The sequence below is a fragment of the Pavona decussata genome, unplaced genomic scaffold, assembly GCF_977016875.1.
Source record: "Pavona decussata unplaced genomic scaffold, jaPavDecu1.1 SCAFFOLD_390, whole genome shotgun sequence".
NCBI classification, from domain to species: Eukaryota; Metazoa; Cnidaria; class Anthozoa; order Scleractinia; family Agariciidae; genus Pavona; species Pavona decussata.
The window spans coordinates 203,757-225,000 of record NW_028145762.1 but is presented as its reverse complement, the minus strand read 5'-3'; the positions used below and the strand labels follow the sequence as shown (position 1 = coordinate 225,000).

At 38.1% G+C, this 21,244-nt stretch overlaps 2 protein-coding genes across 2 annotated transcripts in view; both read left to right on the top strand.

The window, feature by feature from the left end:
• The window catches only part of LOC146451360 (uncharacterized), a 25,514-nt gene extending 16,600 nt beyond the window's left edge, over positions 1-8,914 (top strand). The window contains exons 5-8 of the mRNA XM_085099171.1: positions 4,327-4,419; positions 4,579-4,798; positions 5,183-5,379; positions 8,524-8,914. Coding sequence (XP_084955297.1) covers positions 4,327-4,419; positions 4,579-4,798; positions 5,183-5,379; positions 8,524-8,658 — 645 coding nt within the window. The 3' untranslated portion in view covers positions 8,659-8,914. The remainder of the gene's footprint in view (positions 1-4,326; positions 4,420-4,578; positions 4,799-5,182; positions 5,380-8,523) is intronic.
• The window catches only part of LOC146451359 (uncharacterized), a 132,307-nt gene that overhangs the window by 100,144 nt on the left and 10,919 nt on the right, over positions 1-21,244 (top strand). The window lies entirely within an intron of this gene.

Genomic DNA, 21,244 nt, shown 5'->3' with positions numbered 1-21,244 from the left:
TTTACTCAACAAGATTTAAAACGGCGGGAAAGATGATTTCTGGCACGGAAGAGCTTGTTTGGTAAAATAATAAAGATAGGCCAAACATGGCTCCTACTGGTCGAGATAGGAAGAATATGACCTTCAAAGCTTACGAGTATGTCTTGTTAAGATCTCTCTTTTCTGTACGAAAGTAAGGAAGGGTCTTTGTAGATCTCCCTTAGCAGAGGCTGATTTTCTATCAAGTGTCATTTATCAGGAGCCATAATCAGGGATGGAGACCGTAACGAGATGCCATTTTGACTTGTGGGCTTGTCCCCATGTGTTGTACCAAAAAATCTATTTTTATAAAAAAAATTGCGCCAGACGCGCGTGCGCGCACGCGTCTAAACGGCCAAGATCGCGCGTGGAGAAATTGAAATTTTTTTCTACCCGTTCAAACTGGCGTCCAAATTTTAAAATTCTGCCAGGGAATATCTACTCAGTGCCCACATTTAAGGAATTAGACTCTCACAAAGGAAAAGGTAACAATTGAAAGAAGACGGGAAAAGTTGGAATAAGCGGCCTATTGATCACATGACTCTCACAGTAAAGTCAAAAAGGCGCCAAAACGGTGGCGCTGCGGGCGTTGCTACTGTTAAATGAATGAAAAAAGCTTACACTCTACGGACATGTACTCAGACAGGTAAGGATTTTTTTATCTTTAGTGAATTTTTTCTCAGCTGCTTTCCGTGTCACATATAAGGTAGTAGCCCCACGCAAATTTGCGTGTATTCACGCGGGTTTATGACGTTAGGGGGGGGGGGGGGGGGGGGGCTAAAAATAGAATTTTTTTGGCACAACTCATGGGGACGCGTAGACCCTACGCTTACGGTCTCCATCCCTGATTATGGCTCCTGTGTTTACTCATCTGAATTGTTTTAGGTTAGGCACGGAAGGACGATATTCCATAACAAAGCTCAAAATGTTTTTGCAGGTTTTTTGGTTTGTAGTGCCGACATTCAGTCGTAAAAAAGAAAATCACGCATCTCGTTGTGCTGCCAGTCACGCATCATGCACGGGTTCCATCACCCGTCACGCTGCTTATTTATAGGCCATCACGCGTCGCAAAAAAACCTTTTGCCACCCTTAATAAATGCCACTAACTATTAGCTGTTGTGCCCTATTTGTCAGTCGGTTGCGTTTCGTAACATTTGATAGCATTTCCAACGATGTTCAGATTTAGTAGTTTTTCTGGCTCCAAGTCCTCGTAATGGCCGTCGCTATGACAACGTTCCAAAACACAAACAGGCAAGTGTAATACACACAAAAAAAAACCAAGTAAGTAAGTCGCTTTTTATTGGAATTCTATGTAAGCCGTTTATTTGCATGTATGCCCATAGAAACCCTCATATTAATTTTACGTGCCAGTGAATATAACTTTCTCACTGTTACCTTATCAGTGACAAATATATAGCTGTCAGTGAGCTTGGGATAGTTGTGAACATGTATGAACCATAAACAGAAGACCAACGATTAACTGATGCTGTAAATTAGTGTTTTACTTGCCAACCCCCCCCCCCCCCTCCCCACGCTCCAACCAAAGAAACACAGCATAAGAGCTTATCATATTAGTACCCGAAATGCAAAATGCATAACATACCTTTAATAGTAATCTTCAATGGCCCCTTTTTTTTTTTTTAAATTAACGAGCTATTCCATTTTTGTTTCCTCCCCGCTCCCACCCCAGCCCGTCTGGATGTGCGTGCGTTTCTGTAACGCAATCTCATTGTTTAATCATGGCGGAAGGTCAACGGAACATATACGATTTCTTGACGAGAATCTCCAGTTCAAAGCAGGCTTTAAAAATGGTTGCTGAAAGAATTTTTGGTCATTAAGGATAACAAAGAAATATTTGATACCTTGCACACGGCAGCTTATGGGGCGGATGGCAATTTTTTCGGCCGATGGTTATCCTGACGGACTTTGAAGAATTGAACTCAGTTTAACACCTGCGGTGTATTACAGTGATTTCGCACAACAAATCATCGAAAATGCGGCTGTATCCGACTGAAACTATAGTTTGATATATTTTGAAATATCCAGTTCTCGATATTTCACGAGGTAAGTGGAATTTATCATTAGTTTCTTAGTAAATCGTTATTTTCATGTTGTTATGCTAATTACGAAGGCGGTGTTTGTTGACAAAAGTACAGTTAAAACTTCTGCTTCTATAATTTTCTCTTTTGAACTGCCCAAAAATTTTATTGCATATCCTTACAGACGAGACATTGCTCTTTAACCAGGATGCTGTTTTAGGATGCCAACTTATGTATCTTTAGCGATATTTTCCTTTAAAGTCGGCCATTTTTTTGGCACTTGAAGAGTAGTTCAATAGGGAAGAAATTAAAAATTTTGTAAAAAAATCAGATTTCGATCAAATTCCCAAAAAAGCTTCTTAACACAACAACAAACATTTGCTTGTCTCGAATAATGAGATTTTGTTCGGATTTGTAACGCTTTCTTTGTAAGGCAAATTCTTAAAAGTGTGGCCTAAAATGGCCGCTGAAAGCCCTCTCAGAGCGGTAAAACCAAGATGGTCGCACTACAGCTAAAATACGAATCGAACTGAGCTGAAAGTTATATTTATGTGAATCACTTATATAGACCATTCTTCTGAGAAAGTTTGACGGATTTCATTTTTTCTCGTCCAAACGACGATAGTCGATATTTACAGAGGACGGCTCTTAAATACTACTGATAGGCGAATCTGCTGACGTCATTGTCTACATTTTCCTCATTAGCATACGACTTAACTTATAGAAGCCGTGGCCGTATGTATCAACTAAATGCAAAAGTTGAAAGAACTGATAGAGTTGAGCAATTTGGGCAATTTCAGCTCTTTGCAAGCAACATTGAAGGAAATATCAGCCATCAAAAACTGCGAAATTGCTGGGTGGCAAAAAAGTTAATGAGCCATACATTCTCTCTCTCATTCTCATTACCTATGGTAATATCAAGTCACATGAGCAATAATTTATTCTACAAAATTGCTGCTAGATACGTTAAAGTGCCCCTGGGACGAAAATTTCATTTTCCATCTTTTTGCATTTTCGTGTAGAATATGACCTTCTTACTCATGTTACCAAATTTCAATCCTTTACGGCGATTGGAAGTATTTTTTTTTTAGCCTTTTATTCGAGATTTCACGGCCGCCATTACTTGGCCTTGTTCCGGAAGTTAAGGCTCAAATTACAGGAAGAGACGTCATTGGCTCAACACGAAAAATTCCACATGGCTAATTTTCATATGGATTCTACTTCATAAACTGTATTCTGCTGTTGCGAACTAAATAACAGCAGGATACAGTTTATGAAGTAGAATCCATATGAAAATTAGCCATGTGGAATTTTTCGTGTTGGGCCAATGACGTCTCTTCCTGTAATTTGAGCCTTAACTTCCGGAACAAGGCCAAGTAATGGCGGCCGTGAAATCTCGAATAAAAGGCTAAAAAAAAAAATACTTTCAATCGCCGTAAAGGATTGAAATTTGGTAACATGAGTAAGAAGGTCATATTCTACACGAAAATGCAAAAAGATGGAAAATTAAACTTTCGTCCCAGGGGCACTTTAAGGGAAAATAACTAAAGCTTTATTACTTGATGTGCCATTGGAACAATTAATATTTCGCTGCAGTTCGAGAACGTGACCACTAGGCCAGAATTGAGCCAGGGACTTCATGTCGAAGGCCATTGCGCACACACACACACACACACACACACAGCTCAACATAATACACTGCCAAGTTGCCCATAGGCTGTCTACTAGATTGTTACTTGTTAACCGAGAGTTGTCTTTATCAGGCCCGCTTTAATAGGCAACTTCAGCTACCACACTCACACCAAAACAAAAATTCACCAACAAAAAGCGAATGAAATACCGCCAAGATGCTAACACCGCGCAACCCGCCGGTTTTTTAAGGAGAACTCAGTGATAACGTCACCGAATGCTATTTATGACCGCTGTCCAAATAACTAGTCGACTGCATGATCATTGAGAATGATTTATTATTGTAGAAAGTGACAAAGGCATACTCGGAAAAAAGACATCCGAGTGCTCCTATCAGGAGTCGAACCTAAGACCTTCCGATTACTAGTTCGGATGCTCTACCACTGAGCTACAGGAGACTTGTGGGAGCTAAGGCCATTAAACTAGGTGATGAAAGTGCATTATGTTGATAGCATGATCATTGTTTGTTTACTACTAGTACAATATCATTTAATCTCATTAAAATAATAAACACATTGACGACCACAATCCAACTGTTACGTTGCTGACACAAAACTCCTGGTTTGTTTCTATGGATCAGATGTTTGAGCAACTTGCTTCGAATGGGAAGACAACATTCAGCATTAATATAAGTCAGAGTTGTCAAACATGTTACAACGTGCGACTTTTAAAGGTAAGAGTTACTGAACGTCACTTTTCTTTTGTTAATTTTAAACTAGGTTACTGAGCTAGCCAGTTGCTCTTTTTGTTAGATACACCGAGTAATACGCGGAACAAATTGGCTTGTTCTGATCTGTCAAAATTTTCATTTCATTTCACTCTTTTTTGGCAGGTACATATTGAACTTTTCGGCCCCTATGAGCAACCAGACAATGTTCCTGCCAAGGTTCATCTTAAACTTCGCCATCGAAACAGTTCTTACTTTCGTGCTGGTGACAATACCATCAAGAAATATGTTCAACCTCTCGAACCCAGGTCGATCAAGTTTGACCGGCTCACCATCACTGACGAAACAAAGTGCCAGGAGAGGAAAAGAAAAGGAGAAGCTACAGGTGTTTTAAAATCTTACTTACATCTTCTTTTGACTATGTGATCAAACCACTTTTTCCGTCCTTGGTTGTTTTGAGGGATGATTGAGGGATAATCTTTCTTATCTCCCCCGCCCACTACCCCCCCCCCCCCCCCTCCCTCCCCTACGAAAATGTGGCAAAAGTTAGATAAGAGCATGAGTCGCTCTATGGACGGTTAAAAACGGGCAATATACTTCAATACGATTTGGAAATTCCCAACGCTTAAGTTACGAATGGGTTGAAAGATCAATGCAAAGTTAACCAAACCTGTTTGTTATGAAGTTTCTCTCATGCTTGTCTTTCTAAAAATATGTGCCTCTTCCCTCTAAAAGTGACAACTAATTACATTTTCTTGGTTCTTAACAGGACATTACTGCATCACTAGAGATGATAGTCGCTGGGAGTCAATGTGTAGCGACCCACTGACCGGGGGAAGAGACATTTTATTGGGGGCAGATGAATGTATCAGTCCGTTTGGTATTTATGAGCTAGAAATACCTGTGAAAAAAGACCAGGCTTGTGGAAGCGGTGGAATAACAACCTTCAATTGCAAAGACCTTGACGTAAGTGAAACGTTGCGCTGTACAACAAAATAAGGGCAGATGAGATTAACTTCTTTCATAAAGCGCAATTAAAATTACACGCCTAACGAAAAACTTCCAAGTGGCCCTTTGTTAGTTTAGATAGTACAGTCTTTAATTACTTCTTCAATAACTAGAATTGCCATATTATTTTCCTGGGAGTAAGTCACATGAACATTAAATGCGTGGTCTTCCTTTTAGCCACGTTCAATGTAATTGTTGCAGATCACTCAGTAAAATCAGTATCTAGAATTCTTTAATTGGGGTTTGTAAAGGCAGCATGCAGACGTGTATCTTGAATCGAACTTGTAGACACGGCCGGAAAGCGAAGAAAGTTCGAATAAAACAAGCGATTGATTACTTACAAAGAAAATGCAAATATTTTTATTTTCTTATCTGAATCTTTACATCACGCGAAGACCTTCCGCGAAAAAATTTTTCGATTTGAATGAAACGCGATTTTTTTTATGAATTTTACAAATCTTTAAAATCCTACTTTATTGCGGTCCACCCGCCCCGCTGATGAGAATGCCAACGGGCTCACAATCGAGCCACGTGACATAGTCTGTGACGTACATTCAGGAACTCTCGAGTCTATGCACTCACTTGACCTTCAGTAAAGTACATTCGCGGCAGAAAGAAAATGGTCAGATTCACCGGTAGGAAAGAAAAACTTAGCTCCAAATAAGTATATCCCATGGCAGAAAACTTATCTGACACGGAAAGTGAGCAAACCGCTGAAGAAAGCAGCTAGGACGAATTTGAAAGCGTCGAAGTCGAGGCGATAGATGGCGTCCACGAAACAAGTAATACGTGTGAAGATGATGATACACTCGAACCGTACGCGGACGAGCCGATAGCAGACGAAGAATGGCTAAAAAGATATCGCAAGGAACAAGACGAGAAGCGACGACTCGAGGAAGATTTAACGAAACGCTTGGAGAATAGAGGGCGTGCTAGTGGATGGTAAAGTTCTCACCTTGCATTTTGAGTACGCGCTCTTCATTATCATCTGTCAAAATTAAACTATGGCCAAGTACTCACATACATTCGAACGAATTATTTTCCATGTAGGTGTACTTGTGGTAACTGTAGCCGTGATCTGCTAGCAAATATCAGCGAGTACTACTGCTGCAAGGAACTCGAAGGCAATTGGGAAGCCGGCGCTGACTAGCGACATTGTTCTCGCAGAACTACAGGAAGGACACGCGTTGAACTGTGATAATAATAGCTTGTCTCGTTCTCTGAAATTTCGGCCAAAAATTTAATTGTAGGATGGAATTTGTTAGCTTGTTCATAAAGTTTATGAAATCCATTGTATCTTTTAGGCGCATACGTCTTGCGAAATGTTCGAAGTCTAACAAGAGTTGGCGTGTGATGTAAATATATATTCGCGTCTGTCACCGGTGTCGGGACAAATTTGAGCCCTTTAGAAATATTAAACGCTAACAGGCTGTCGCTAAGTTGTTGGTTTGAAAACTTCTTTATGAATCGTATTTTCTCGTGCTTTTCTCTTTGTGTCCCAATCCGTTTTTTAGCCAATTTTTTTCTGCGCTCTTTGCGCTTGTTATTTGTTTTGTGTCCTTTTTCTATTTTGAACCCCTGTTGTGGTAGTTAGGTTTTCAGAGATAACGCTGTTATACTTTTCAACATTTTTATTGTTTGCAGAATTCTGCAACACATGTGTGTACAATATTTGTTTGAGCTCGTTGAATTCTTGCTGCAGTTTATCTACCTTATCTACATCGTGGTTTACGATGTTTTCTGTGTTCGCCGAGGGCGACTGTTCTCGTATCGATCTATTTACATCAGTGGTAGCATTAGTGCTAGTATTTTTTGAGAGCTTGGTCTCAACGAAACTTCGCGGATCTCACGATCTATGAGAATATATACCAAAACAATTACGCCATATTTTATAAAACTTGCGACTGAGTTAACAGTGAGGTCAAACTATAAACCTCAGAAGGTCACAACGCTTAGAATGTCACAAGCGGGTGTGAATATTCAGTATCGAAAGCGGCTTACCATGAATTCGCTTTTCCCCGCTCCTCTTCGAAGGTGGCTCTTGGTCTTCGTCTTCTTTTCGCTTAGCATGTTTTGAAGGATAAACACAAACGCCGATGTCATCCTACTTCAGTTCACGTTTTAAGTTTAAACCTGAATTCATCAGCCTTGTGAAATCCTCGTCATTGAAGTGCATCGAGCACAAGGACGAGGTCTTTCCAGGCGCGCGTCCACATCTTCCTCCGCTCCAGCATAAAATCGATCCATTTCTTTCGCCTCCTCAGTCTTTGCGGGCATGTGGTGCCAAAGAAAGGAATCCTGTGCATGCTTATTCCATTCGCTTCGTCTTTGATGTTTCCACATCTCGCCGCAACACATCTTTCCGGCGTTTTCGAGAAACATGCAGAAATACCGCGACTTGTTTTCAGTGAGATCCAGAGAAAGGCTGAAGTCACGTGTTCCTGAATCTACGTCACAGCTCTTGCTAGACCGAGAGGAGACTAATGCGAATGGTGGGCCAAAATGGCGGCAAATTTGAACGTCTTATAAAATTCATAAACAATTCGCGTTTTATGCAAATCGAAAAATTTTTTCACTGAAGTTCTTAGGGTGATGTTTAGATTCAGATAAGAAAATAAAAAAAAATCCGATATGGGCACTTTAAAGGAGAATAGGCTCGAAAATTTGCAACATTTTCAACACAGTTGGATGCGTTCACAAAGTAATGGCAGTTTGCACGTTAGCACTACCTTGAATGATGACGTCACAACATCGATAACAACATTGATTTTGAAAAATAAAAACGCCATCGTACTCGTATTGATTCGATTTGAAAAACGTTATTGGCGCAACCTTGGCTGAGTTGCTCGGAGCATGGTTATAGCGCTAACCATTGGTTAAGAGGTATTAAAACTTATAGGTTGTCATGGTATTTAACCCGGGTTAGCGCTAACCATGCTTCGAGGAACTGGGCCCTTATCACCAATATAAAATTCTAGTCTAGTCGTTAGTTAACCCCTCAATTTAGTTACTTTATATTCTCCACTATTTGCAAGGGAATAAGCCAAACGCATTTAATATATATTTTCCACAATGTGTTGTTTCATATCCATTTTCCCACAGCTGACAAAGTTCACAAAGATGAACGTGTGGACGTATGTCTATTTCTGGTCTGGCCAGTATCCCACGGGACCAACCGACCACATGTGTAACAGACCTGTGTTAAGGCTCAATCAAACAGCTATAGCCACAGAGTGAGTCCCACTGGTCCAAATGAAGAGGAACATCCAGTATTCAACGCCTTTAATTCTCCTAATTGTCATTCCCCTGATGTAGTTAACAATTATTCCTCGAGCGCGCGTTAGATATGAGATGATAGATAGTGAAAGTAAAATTTCCAAATAATAGGTCTGAATAAGCTCTCCGTTCTTATTCTTAACTATAGAGGGTTTTCATGAAAACCATATTGGAATAATAATAAAAAAAAACAACAACATGATTTTCCTTTGAAAAATAAAATATAGATTTATGCAAATATTTGTAATTATCATGTATATTTACCTCCAACAAGACTGCCGTAAAAACCGTCTATTGTCGCTTAACATATTTTATCCCTATTTAAATATTATGATATATTATCTATGTCAAAGATAACTTGCGGTAGAAACAAATATTAAGGTAAAAAAATTGACGATGTCGAGATTTGTAATCATCGAAGCAATTCCATGCCGATTTTTATACAATGGTACCCGTTCTGCATGTTGTGTTTGCTTTCTCAGCCAAATGCAAGACTTAATGCAAAATTTGAGACTTACCTTTAAGCATAGAAGAGGCAAGAACGATATTGAGGCACTTCCGTTCTTGGTAGGTTGTATAGTCAGTAAAGTCAGTAAAGCATATTCGTCCGTCCGAATATTCGTCAATTCACTGCACCACTCAGCGAACCTCCATGCTGATCGCGAAAAATAAAAATTGTGTCAGCGGACGTGTCTTATGTTGTGTAAGCTTATGCCACGTGTCGCGAATTGGAGTCGAATGACAGAGGTCGTTCGAGTTTGTAATTGCATGGTTGAAATGGACAAAAGAATCTTTTGAGACAATTTTGATCAATTCTTGCTTTTTTTTTTTTAATCCCTTATTTGTATCTTTTTAAAATAGTTTTCAAATATTGAATAGGTGTGATTTGGGTAACGCCATTCATGCGAGTGCCCTAGGAAAGTCTGAAAAAAAGATAAAAAAAAAAAAATCACAGACACGAACAGGATCGAACCCATGTCTTCTGCGACAGCGGTGCTAAAAATGCTTTAAAATACTCAGTTTTACATTGTCTCATCCTTAAAAAACAAAGTGGGTGAAAACAGCATCCGTATGTGTAACCCTAACGTGGAACACCACATCCCGCTCCCACTGGATTTTCCTTGTTTTTTTTTTTTTTTTTAGTAAAAGAACAACTTGAATGAGTCGTTCGGAAAATTCTTTGTAAAGGTATTGCTGACACAGTCCGTCAAAAAAATAGTTTAAAGGTTGTACAGTCTGCTTTCCCATCATTTTTTTCAATGGGTTAACGTTCAGTTGTAAATTCCATTGATCACCTTGACACTTAAACTTTCACCACAGTGAAATTATCTAATTCTCCATTCCTTTGGTGTCGCACGTTGTTATTTTAGGCCTGTTTGCCTACTCGTCAAAATGGCGTCGAAAACCGTGATAAGGCCTATTTACATGTCAGTCTTGATGTCGGCAGTAAGATTTCAGAGTTCTCGTAGAAATTTCCCTAGTTTATTGGCGGTATAAAACTATGAATTTTTCTTTACATTAAAGCACAAGTATTTCAAGAATAACAATTGTCTCTCAAGTTTTTTAATTTTTTTTGTCAGTTAATGCGTCTTTTTCGGAAAGATTTCCAGAGAAATGTTCTACATTCCATTCAAGTGCCGGGCTTTAAAAAGGAATTCGAACGCATGTTTATTTCATTCTCGGAAATAATAGTCAGTCACGCGTGACATGGATTGACTGTAACAAAGGAGCACGATCATGGAAGGGGGCGGGGTTGTTTATAGTAAGTTCATGCACATTCCAGTTCACGAATTTGTTAGTTCAAGGAAATATATTGTCTCATACCTTGTATTTTTTGCCTCATTTCGTTTCTTGGAAGAATAAAAGGTAGTCAATTCACGGAACCAATGTCCGCCAGAATACGGAACTGCATCGAGTGTTGTCACCGATTACCTATCCTAAGCAAGTAAGCTTCAGAGACTTAACTTTTTTATATTGGCTTTAATCCTTATTTGACCTACAAATGACCTGTGATGATGAAAAAAAAAAGAAAAAAAAAAGGAAAAAAAAATGACCCCGACCCCGACCCCGCGTTTTACTGAAACCCCGGCACAACTTTCAACGTGCTCTGAAAATGCATTATCAACTAGTGATCTGAAATTGAACTCCCACGGACTGGATATACCTACAATTGTAGTAACTTTCGAGTTGGAGTCTTCTACCTTCGGTTACTTGGTGTAGTTAGTTATCTTTGCTACATATTTTGTGAATCTGCAACTTGTTTAGTGTCCCATTTCTCGAAGATTGGGGAAAAATAAATCAAAACTGGTTTTAAATAACGCTACAGTTTTCTCTATAACTTCACTGTAAAAATTCGGAAGAAAACGACAAAAATTTTAAGTTTACAAAACATGTTTCGACAGAGACTTCTGACATCTTCAGTTAGTAAGCGTTGGAAGTGAATTTATGTTAAGTAGGCAAAAATGCTAATTATGACAAACGGTTACAACAACTGAATAAACATGAGACGTGACGATGTGAGAATTATAAAGGTTAAATGATTCAAGGAAGGTTGTTCTCTTTGAATATGAAAAGCCTCTTTTATCTTGAGTTGGAAAATGGGAGAGGCGTGATCTAAAACATGGAGACAATCTAATGAACATAAGGCGCAACAATGTTCAGAATTCTGTCAATTTTCCAACTTGTGTTTTAATCTTACTGTCAAGAACTACAAAGCTTTTTGTAATTGAAGGTATCTCTTCAAATATCACCTCTTTAGACTACTTATTTACATGCAAAACATGCCTTTATACCTTGATATATAGCTTGACGTTAACCACAACGCAGAGTAAACCTGTACCATTTATTTTAATTCAAATTTCGTTTGTCTAGTTTACTTCACTTATTAAAAGAGAAAAGCTCAATGTCATATTGTCCGAAACAGGTGAATAACAAATTGTTAAACTTTAGAAATGCTCAGTACCTGTTGTTTATTTTTTCAGGAAATTGTTTCGTCAAATTTTGCACAATTCTAGCTTTAAAGTTGTAGAAGCAAACAATCATGGCGGTATAGAATCGTTGTTTGGTTCTCAATCTTTTGTTAAGAGTAAATGTCCCTAAGCATCAAATATAATCGTCAAATCGCGGACACAGCTCAAAATTCGATTTCGCTCATACTTTTTCTATAGATAGGCCTTTGACCCAAACTAAACAAAACAGGGTTAGTTCGTTTTAAAATTCGTTTCCTTGAGAGTAATTTAAAAAAAACGTTTGCGTTGGTTTTGAGGCTAATTTGGATCGAAATTTCACAATATTCATAGCATTCTAGTGTTCGTTAAAAATACACTGTAAATCTTCCTTTGCTGGAACTTTATAGTTTGGTCTCTAGAAAATTCAGCAGTGATAAGAAAAGCGGTTATTTTCTTCCTTAACAACGGTCATGGGTTTTTTCTTGAAGCCACCTTCGATACTCTTTTCAAATAGTTTTGAGGTACCTTACAATAACTCCCTAAAAATCATGTCGGTACTCCAAACTAGGACCTCAAACTATACTGCAGATACAAATAAAGGATAGATGTCAAAAGTTATGCTGGCATTTTTTTGGGATGTCGGTTAGTTGTGTGATACGACTTCATTGAAGTTTGCTAATATGACAAATTTGCCGACGGACGCCATTTTGAAAACTAAGGGGCAACACTAAAATCAGGAATCCGGAATCCGGAGTACGGAACAGAAAACTGGACTCCGGATCCAGAGGAATCCTCAAGATTGATCAATTAGATTGTACAAAAATTGTATGAAAATATTGTCAACGCAAATGTTATATTTTTCGATTCGTGGCACCAGAGAAAAAATCTAATTAAGTCATTATTTCCCGCAAATGATTGGTGTCACGGTTAAAACATTTAAAAACGATCGAGCGTACAGTAAAGAAAAGAAATTTGATCGTCTATATCTTCATTTTGAAACTATGTTAAGGTTTTCTGGAGACAATCTTTGTACAACCTAATTGTTGAATCTTGAGGCTTCCGCTGGAACCGGATTCTGGATTCTGGATTTCGGATTTCAGATTCCGGATTCCTGCTTTTAGTGCTGCCCCTTTGGAATGGGTATCCTGGAGAACCAGACACTGACTGAGCATGTATTTGAGTTTGTTTGTTTGTTTGTTTGTTTTTTTTTTTGTTTTTTTTCGAAAGCGTCAGTCCAAAATTTCCCTTTTTTGGTGGATCAAATATCCAAGAATAAAATGTTTCGGGACTACTACAGATTTTCACATATCCGACAAAGAAATGGATTGAAATAAGCTTACCTGTTTGTATCAAATTACCCTTGTCGAAGGGCCGTTTCTCACAGTAAACGTCACATGGCCTTCCGTCATTACTTTACCCCCTCAATTTACCTCAAGACGGCAGTATAAGTCCAAAGTGTATTGAACTCCATAATGTCTATGATTATGTACCTGTTCTGTCCAAAACGGTGTGCTGTGACCCGCGGCAATCGTGAAACCGTAGCAATGACAAGTATTGTTTGAATGCGTGCCTCGGTTAAAGAGTCTCTTGCAAAGTGAAGAAAGCAAATCAGTCGAAACGAAACTCGAAATGGAATAAAAACAAATATCATGAAAGGATAAATGCCGTCATTACATCAAATTCGAAGCAAAGACAGTTATCTCGCAAACCCGGTTCTCAGTTTAATAAAACTTATTAGAATATTTACTGAAATAAACAACCTTTCGGAGCCGACTCTTTTCTTTCATGTTTCCGAAATGCGGCTGTTAACCGAAAGCTGATACGTCTGGTCAGAAGAAGGAAAATGTCTTTCTCTCTTTTGGTCGGTGGCGAATGTGGATGTGATTCAAGAAGTAGGATTCTGTCGTGTGGGATCCTACCTCGTGTGTCGTGCAACAAGAGTGTATCAGGTCACAAAAAACTGTTGAAATTTAGTGGCTGTGAAACGGAAGTCGAGCTCATACTAGCAAGAAGTGCCAGCCTGTTTTCAAACACCGCCGAACATCCAGGAAATGACCATATGTCCCTTGCACCGTGAACGTTTGGGTATTGGTTGGCGGTAATCTCGTACCCTGATCTCAGTCGGTTCGGGAATGTCGAGATTAGGTTGGCTATCGATCAAGTCATGCAGCTTGGCGAGCGAGAAGAAGTTATCAAATTTTCCAGTTAAAATGTTAAGGGAGCTTTGTGAGAATCTGGGATTAAATGTGGATGGAACTTACCGTTCATTGATCTGCTTACCCAGCTTGTTGGGGAAAGGTCATGTGCACGTAAATGACACCTGCCAAAATTATTATTATTATTATTATTATTATTATTATTATTATTATTATTATTATTGTTATTATTATTATTATTATTATTATTATTATTATTATTATTATTATTATTATTATTATTATTACAGTCAACTCTCTTGTAAGCGACCACCCTTGGTGCACGACAAAGTGGTCTGGTCGCTTACGGGAAAGATCAACAAACTAAGCCTAATACTGGATTGATTAATTAATTACAAAAAAAATGTTACCTTAGCAGCTAAAATCAGGCAAATAGAAACTTATTTATTTGATTTTTTCACATTTATTCATTCTTCTTATGAAACTTTGTATAACATGGTTCATGGTTCATTCTGGAACAGATCACTGTAACAATTCCCATTTACCTAAAGATCTAATTGTAGCCATCTTCTCTGTCTGTAAACTGTCATTATCTGTCAGCAGTACGGGGAAGCGTCATCAAAATTGAACTTTTGTCACTTCTGAGTAATGATTTACATGCGATCATACGTGATTATGTTGTGTGGTCGCTTACCGGAAACAGAAAACAAAAGAATGTGTAATTTCTGGCCTAAAAAGTGGTCGCGGTCCCTTAAGAAATTTGAGTGGTGGTCGCTTACGAGACAGCTCTTGAAACAGTATTTAACTGAGAAACAAAACCGTTGTTTACAAGGTGGTCGCTTACGGAAGGTGGTCGCTTATGAGAAGTGGTCGCTATGAGAGAGTTGACTGTATTATTATTATTATTATTATTATTATTATTATTATTATTATTATTATTATTATTATTATAACCTTCCCAAATCTCACATTGTAAGCTGCAATTGGACAGTGCAACGTAGGCTAAAGTTGCCAAAAATTTGGCATTAATAAAGGAGTGTTAGGGAAGACAAGTCTGCCAGAATACGTTTTCATATAGAATTGTTTATTTTGACGAACCCCTAAGGTGTTTAGTTTATGTGTGGTTGGTGCACTTCATGCAGTCCTCGTTTGATCAGAATTGGATATAATGAAAGTGTTTGCAATAGGTTAAGGACGAAGATCGAAGGGCCAGATTCTCTACCTCCGCTAGAATCTGGGCTAAAATAAATTCTTGTTCTTTTTCAGTCACAATTTTTGAGCGACAAATAGAAGACGCTGTGCGTGAGTTTGCCCCGCGCGCGAAAGTCCTGCGAAACGGTAACTGTCTTGTCGCGCGCGACCGTGAGTTTCATTTTAAAGAAAATGGGTGGGAGGGTGGGGGCATAGACCCTATGCAAAAATGACTGACATTTTAATATCCTTTTGTTTGCATTCAAATTAGCCTCACTAGCTTCGTTATAGAGTTTAAAAATCAAAAGAGTATTTTACCTTGAACGAGGCTAGTGAATGCAACAAACGGGAATGTTAAAATGTCAGTCATTTTTGCATAAGGTATATGAACACCCGGTTATATGGTACAAGCTGATCACAGTCAACTTAAAAACATTTATTCATTTTCTATTTTTCGTCAACCTTAGCCTGAAAGTGCTTTGAAAAGCCTTGACTTTTATTCAATCTTTTTTAAGTTCGTAAAACAAATGTGTACTGCAGTAAGCCACCCATTTGCCGGTTTATTGGTTGGAGTTCCCGTTGAGTTAATTCACGTCTTCCTAGACAAATAGCGACAAGAAGTTTATTGTCTTTTTTCGCTTAGCTTAAGTTATAAAATATGTTTGCCAGTTTTGACCTTTTCCAGTCTCAAGGTTCGCGTAAGCGAGTTTTGCCAAAGAAGGGGTATTGGAAGTTGCGTCAGCGTGACGCAAAGTAACACAAAGTGACGTTTCGTGTTGATCACGTGAATTTCTGTAAAACTGTATTCGAAATAGACGAAAATACTGCACAAATTTCTGGTTGGAACGGCTGAGCTCGCGGTGAAAGATTCACAATGGTTTGTAGCTTGGCTTGTATAGTAGGGAACGTAAGATTAAACCGAGAACTAAGAAAATAACGGCAAAGAAATCAAGTTTGTTGAAGGTCAGTGACGGGAATGAGGTGAGTCACGGCAAAAATGTAGAAATTATGCAAAACCATTGCCAGACGCGATTTTGTTATGTTAACTTGCTACACTTTAGGTTATGATTTCAATTCACAAAAAAGAACATAAAAGGGATTTACAGCAGTTGATACTTCGTACAAATAGATGTTTGAAGCGGCGTATTTGAATAAAACAATGTAAGTTTTATAAACAATTCAAGTGTGTTTGTTGTTCATTTCAAAATGGCGGATAGTGAAAATATGCTCAGTTTAGAAATGTTTTTTTCTTAACGTACGAAAGATCCCAAGAAATTGAAGCGATAGAAACTGAAAACTATCATAAATTGTACCCCCAGAAGGTTTTTCGGTGAGATTTTTTGAGTACCACAGGTAGTTATGGCTAGTTTGTTGGAGGTCCTAACAAAGCCTTTAAGAGAAGCCGTTGGCATTCCTTAAAAAAAAATCGTAAAATATTTATAAGAAGAGTTGCCTGGCTATGTTACAAGTCAGAGAACTAAAAAAGCATTTAATGAATAGGATTTGCGTGTAAGAGATTCAAAAGTTACGATTGCTTGATTCGGTAGCTTAATGAATGTTGACATTATTTGAGGCTTTGTTGACCAAAAATGCCGTTGATAATTTAAAATTCGTTTCTCGTTAACGAGTGGTTATTTGGTTAAATGGAAGTCCTTTTCATAAGTGTGGCACTAGGGCCTATCAATCTACAAAGTATGAGCGAATTCGAATTTTGAGCTGTGTCCGGGATTTCTTTGGTTTTTACAGACATTTACTCTTAATACGTTACGTCCACTGATAGGCAAAGCGTTTCTTGAACTCTCTACCAAGTTTGTTCACTGTGCCCCTGACGAGTAAAACAGACCTAACGAGAAGGCGAATCCATTTTTATCAGTCTATGCTGTTTCGTATTTTTGGTTTATCGAGCTTACTTTAATACGTGCTTAAGATTATTATTAAGTTAACTTTGAAAAATCATTAATGGTTCACAAAGTCAAAACAAGGCAATTCACTACCATGATGGAGACACTACGCTCTGAACCAATAGAGCAGCGTGATGAACAGGTCCAACGAGATTAGTGGTTCTAAAGAATTGCGTGCTTTCTGCAGTGGAAGAGGTTTGGAAAAACCATTTTTATTATCATAAACTTTTGGTGAATATTTGTCCAAGAGTTTTTAATGGTTGGAGAAGCCACGTCAAACACTCGAAAGAGTGTTTGATCCGATTTCCAAATCTTCAAAGATGATAATTAGACGAGCCTCGTTTTCTTTAACTCCCTTCTGGGTTCAAGCTTATTAATAATTCGTCAAGAGAAAACAAAGAAAATCACTACTGTGACCGTGGTTTGGATATGTGTCCCTTATAACATAGAGGGTAAAATTACTGAGTGCTGATTTGTCGAATCAGAGATCATTTTTTTTCTTAATTTTCCTTTTCACCGAGTGCAAAATTACTCACTCCCGATAAATCGAGCGACGAAAATACTCAATTTTACAAGTATTGTCACTGTAAACAACATTGTAAACAACATTAACAGGATGAAAAACTTTTCACCATAACCGGTTGCCATTTCAGTGAACTTCACCCGACAAATGATCTTACAGGCTACCTGATCGAGATCTAAGATTTTAACTAACGCATTACAAGTGGTTGACTACATAAAACAAGTTAGCCGTAAAGGCTTATTAATACATCCCATTTTAACCCCTCCCACGACCCTACCCCACTTAGCTTTTTGGTCTTCCCCCACCCACGGTACCCGCGATGGCAAGAACAAGGAAAATTAATAATTTGTTACTTTGGAGGCGGAGCGACGCCGTTGCATTGATGAATGCTCGATTTGTAGACTTTGTATAGAAAATAAACTTTGCTTACTTCAACGTTAGGTTCTTGTTGTGTCTTCCTTGAAATTGGGTGGAATTTGTGGTGACCGACGTTTTAAACGCGGGGTTTAGTTTCCGCGTTGTCTCCCTACAAAAGAAGAAGAAGAAGAAGAAGAAGAAGAAGAAGAAGAAGAAGAAGAAGAAGAAGAAGAAGAAGAAGAAGAAGAAGAAGAAGAAGAAGAAGAGGAAGAAGAACAAGAAAGGTCGAGGACTCGACATCCTGTTGTCCCAAAACTCGCTCTAGCCGATCCCCAAGCCAACCTCAGAATTGCCATCAGACACACCAAATCCGTAAACATCCATAAATTAACAATAACGCTCGCTCATTAGCTCCACATTGAACGCACTGTAATCTTATTGTGAGAAAGTTTAAAAATATGTAAAATCGTCGATACTCCCACGCGTTGGGCTTTTCGTCTTAAGCACCCGCTGTTTGGTTTCGCTGTAATTCCCATACAATAACCTAAAATCCCAGACAATAACCCAATTATCCACCCATGCTATGGCATCGGGAACCGCGAAATCACAGTCGTATTACAAAAGATGTACAGGTACCCGGCTGCATTAACTTATTCTGTGAGGATCTTCCGTTTTTCGCCCTCGGACTAAAACGTTTCTTTTCCGTAGGCGGAAATATTTTAAATACTAAGCGAAGACCTTTAAAAGTCAACTATTATTTCGGACATTTTCTTAAAGGTTGTTTAAAATATCAAAACATCACAAATGCCACATATAACAATATCCACTTGAAAGTTAGAAGGTGTAAAATGGTCCGTAGACATGGCTGGTAGGTTTTTTATCTGTTCTTTATGGTAAAAACCGAGTTTTTTTAAACGACTTCGAGGTGTTTCGATGTCTGATGCTACACACTTTCGAGTGTTTGATATGGCTTCGCAAATGATCAATAATTCTTGGAGAAATTCAACGCTTAAGTTGGCAAAATTTTATGGTAATTAGGATCACATCTCCAAACCACGGTCATGGTAGTGATTTTCTTTGTTTTCTCTTGATGAATTATTAATGAGTTTGAGAAATAAACTTCGTTTACTTCAACGTGTGGTTGTTATTGCATCTTCTGTGTAACTTGAGTGGAATTTGTGGCTACCGACGTTTTTAAGGCGGGGTTTAGTTTCGGTGTTGTCCCCCTACAAAAGAAGAAGAAGGAATCCCCAAGCCAACCTTAGAATCGCCATGAGAAACACCATATCGTTTACTACTCATTTAACTTTTAATTTAGTCAATTTGTAAACACCAAATTGATTTGTATTTAGTTTAGTACAGACATACCTACCCGCCTCGACTAGCTTAAGCTATTTGCAGGTAGATATATAACCAGCTTGTAACTATCTGTTTTTAATAAAGTAGCGTTTGTTGTTTGTTGTTTTGTTCGTTGTTTCATATCCCTAAACATCCATAAATTGACAATAACACTTGTTAATTAGCTCCACGTTGAAAGCACTGTAATCTTATTGTGAGAAAATTCAATAATATCTAAATTCGTCGAAACTCCCTCGCGTTGGGCTTTTCGTCTGAAGTACCCGCTGTTTGGTTTCACTGCAATTCCCTTGCGGATTCTCGAAATAAAGAAGGCTCGTCAATACCTGCAAAACTCAGCGAATTAAGAGTGATTTTCCAACTTAAACGAACCATGTTGCCTTTCGCTGTGTGAAACCCTTGTTTTGACCTTCCTTTACAAATGGTCGAATTTGCATTTATATTGTAAAGATGTTGAAACCACCCTTTTGAATTTGCTATTTTAGATTCATTTTTAAATTTTAATCGTCTAAAAACTGTTTGGACCTTTGATGTGCTTGGCTTTTGAAGGTGAAAAATAGAAAAAAAAATTCCATCCGCCAGGCCGGAACTCAAATGCTCTTAACTGTAAAATTAGCCTTGACCTTTTTTCCTTTATTACAAGAAGCGTCATTACGTATGCTACGGACGTTTAAAAAATTGGTTAATGGAGGCAGTGTGGTATACACGACGGCCGCTTGACAAATAAGTTCAGTTTCGTCTTTAAAATAAAGAACACTGATAAGTCCTCACTATCAAAAGTATTTTTAATTCATTTGATCATTTGTTAAAGCTATAGGCTAGTTTGTTCAACTCAGCACAAAAAAATTTCACCTGTTAAATTCAGAGCAGTTGGACTTTTTTTGTTGTAAGAAACTAGGTATTTAATAATAAATTACATCACAATTTCCCCATTGACCTGAACGCATCTTCTGTGAAATTGCTCATTTAGAGTGCCATCCTTAACAGCCGAGAGCCGCAAGGCTTCATTCCATGAGTGAGTAGCCAAGATTATTTTTTCTTACCCTAACCCTACTTTTAACCCTAACCTTCAGTGAGTACTAGCTTGTCTAGGAGACGATGGCAATGATTTAATTGACTCAGTTGCGTTTTTCAGGAAATATTAAAACATACGCATTTATCAGGTGTTGAGCCTCATTCCAGTGATATGAATACCCTGTTTTGTATTAGTATGTCAGTTAAACTCACAGGCAAAAAAGTAAAATTAACTTTCTATTTAAAAAAAAAATAACCATTGACTAAATATTCGCGACACCTGTCACTCGCCATTTTTGAAAAATGCTCCGGCCAATAACCCAATTTGCTTACCTTTAAATTTCTCTTCAAGGACCAATTACTATGGGAAGTAATTTGTATATTTGGCTTTATATTTTGCGTTACCAGTGTGTTTTCATGACGTTTTGTGTAGCTATTTCAACTGACGTTGTCGGAAAGCCTACACGACAATACCTCAAGGCGGTATGGGTTATTTATTAACAAATTTATCAAATCTTGCTATGCCTTACGGCCCTTAAAAAATATTTCAGAGAAAAATTATTTGTGGTTTTTCCACCCATGTTATGGCATAGGGAACCGCGAAATCACAGTCGAACTACAAAAGATTTACAGGTACCCGGCTACATTAACTTGTTCTATGAGGATTTTCCTTTTTTCGCCGTCGGACTAAAAAGTTTCTTTTCCGTGAGCGGAAATATTTCAAATACTAAACGAAGACCTTTAAAAGTAATCTACTGTTTCGGACATCTTCCAAAAGGTTGTTTAAAATATCAAAACATCAAAAATGCCACACGTAACAATATCCACTTGAAAGTTAGAAGGTGTAAAATGGTCCGTAGACATGGTTGGTTGGTTTTTTATCTGTTCTTTATGGTAAAAACCGAGTTTTTTTTTAAACGACTTCGAGGTGTTTCGATGTCTGATGATACACATATTGGAGTGTTTGATATGGCTTCGCAAATGATCAATAATTCTTGGAGAAATTCAAGGCTAAAGTTAGCAAAATTTTATGGTAATTAGGATCACATATCCAAACCATGGTCACGGTAGTGATTTTCTTTGTTTTCTATTGATAAATTA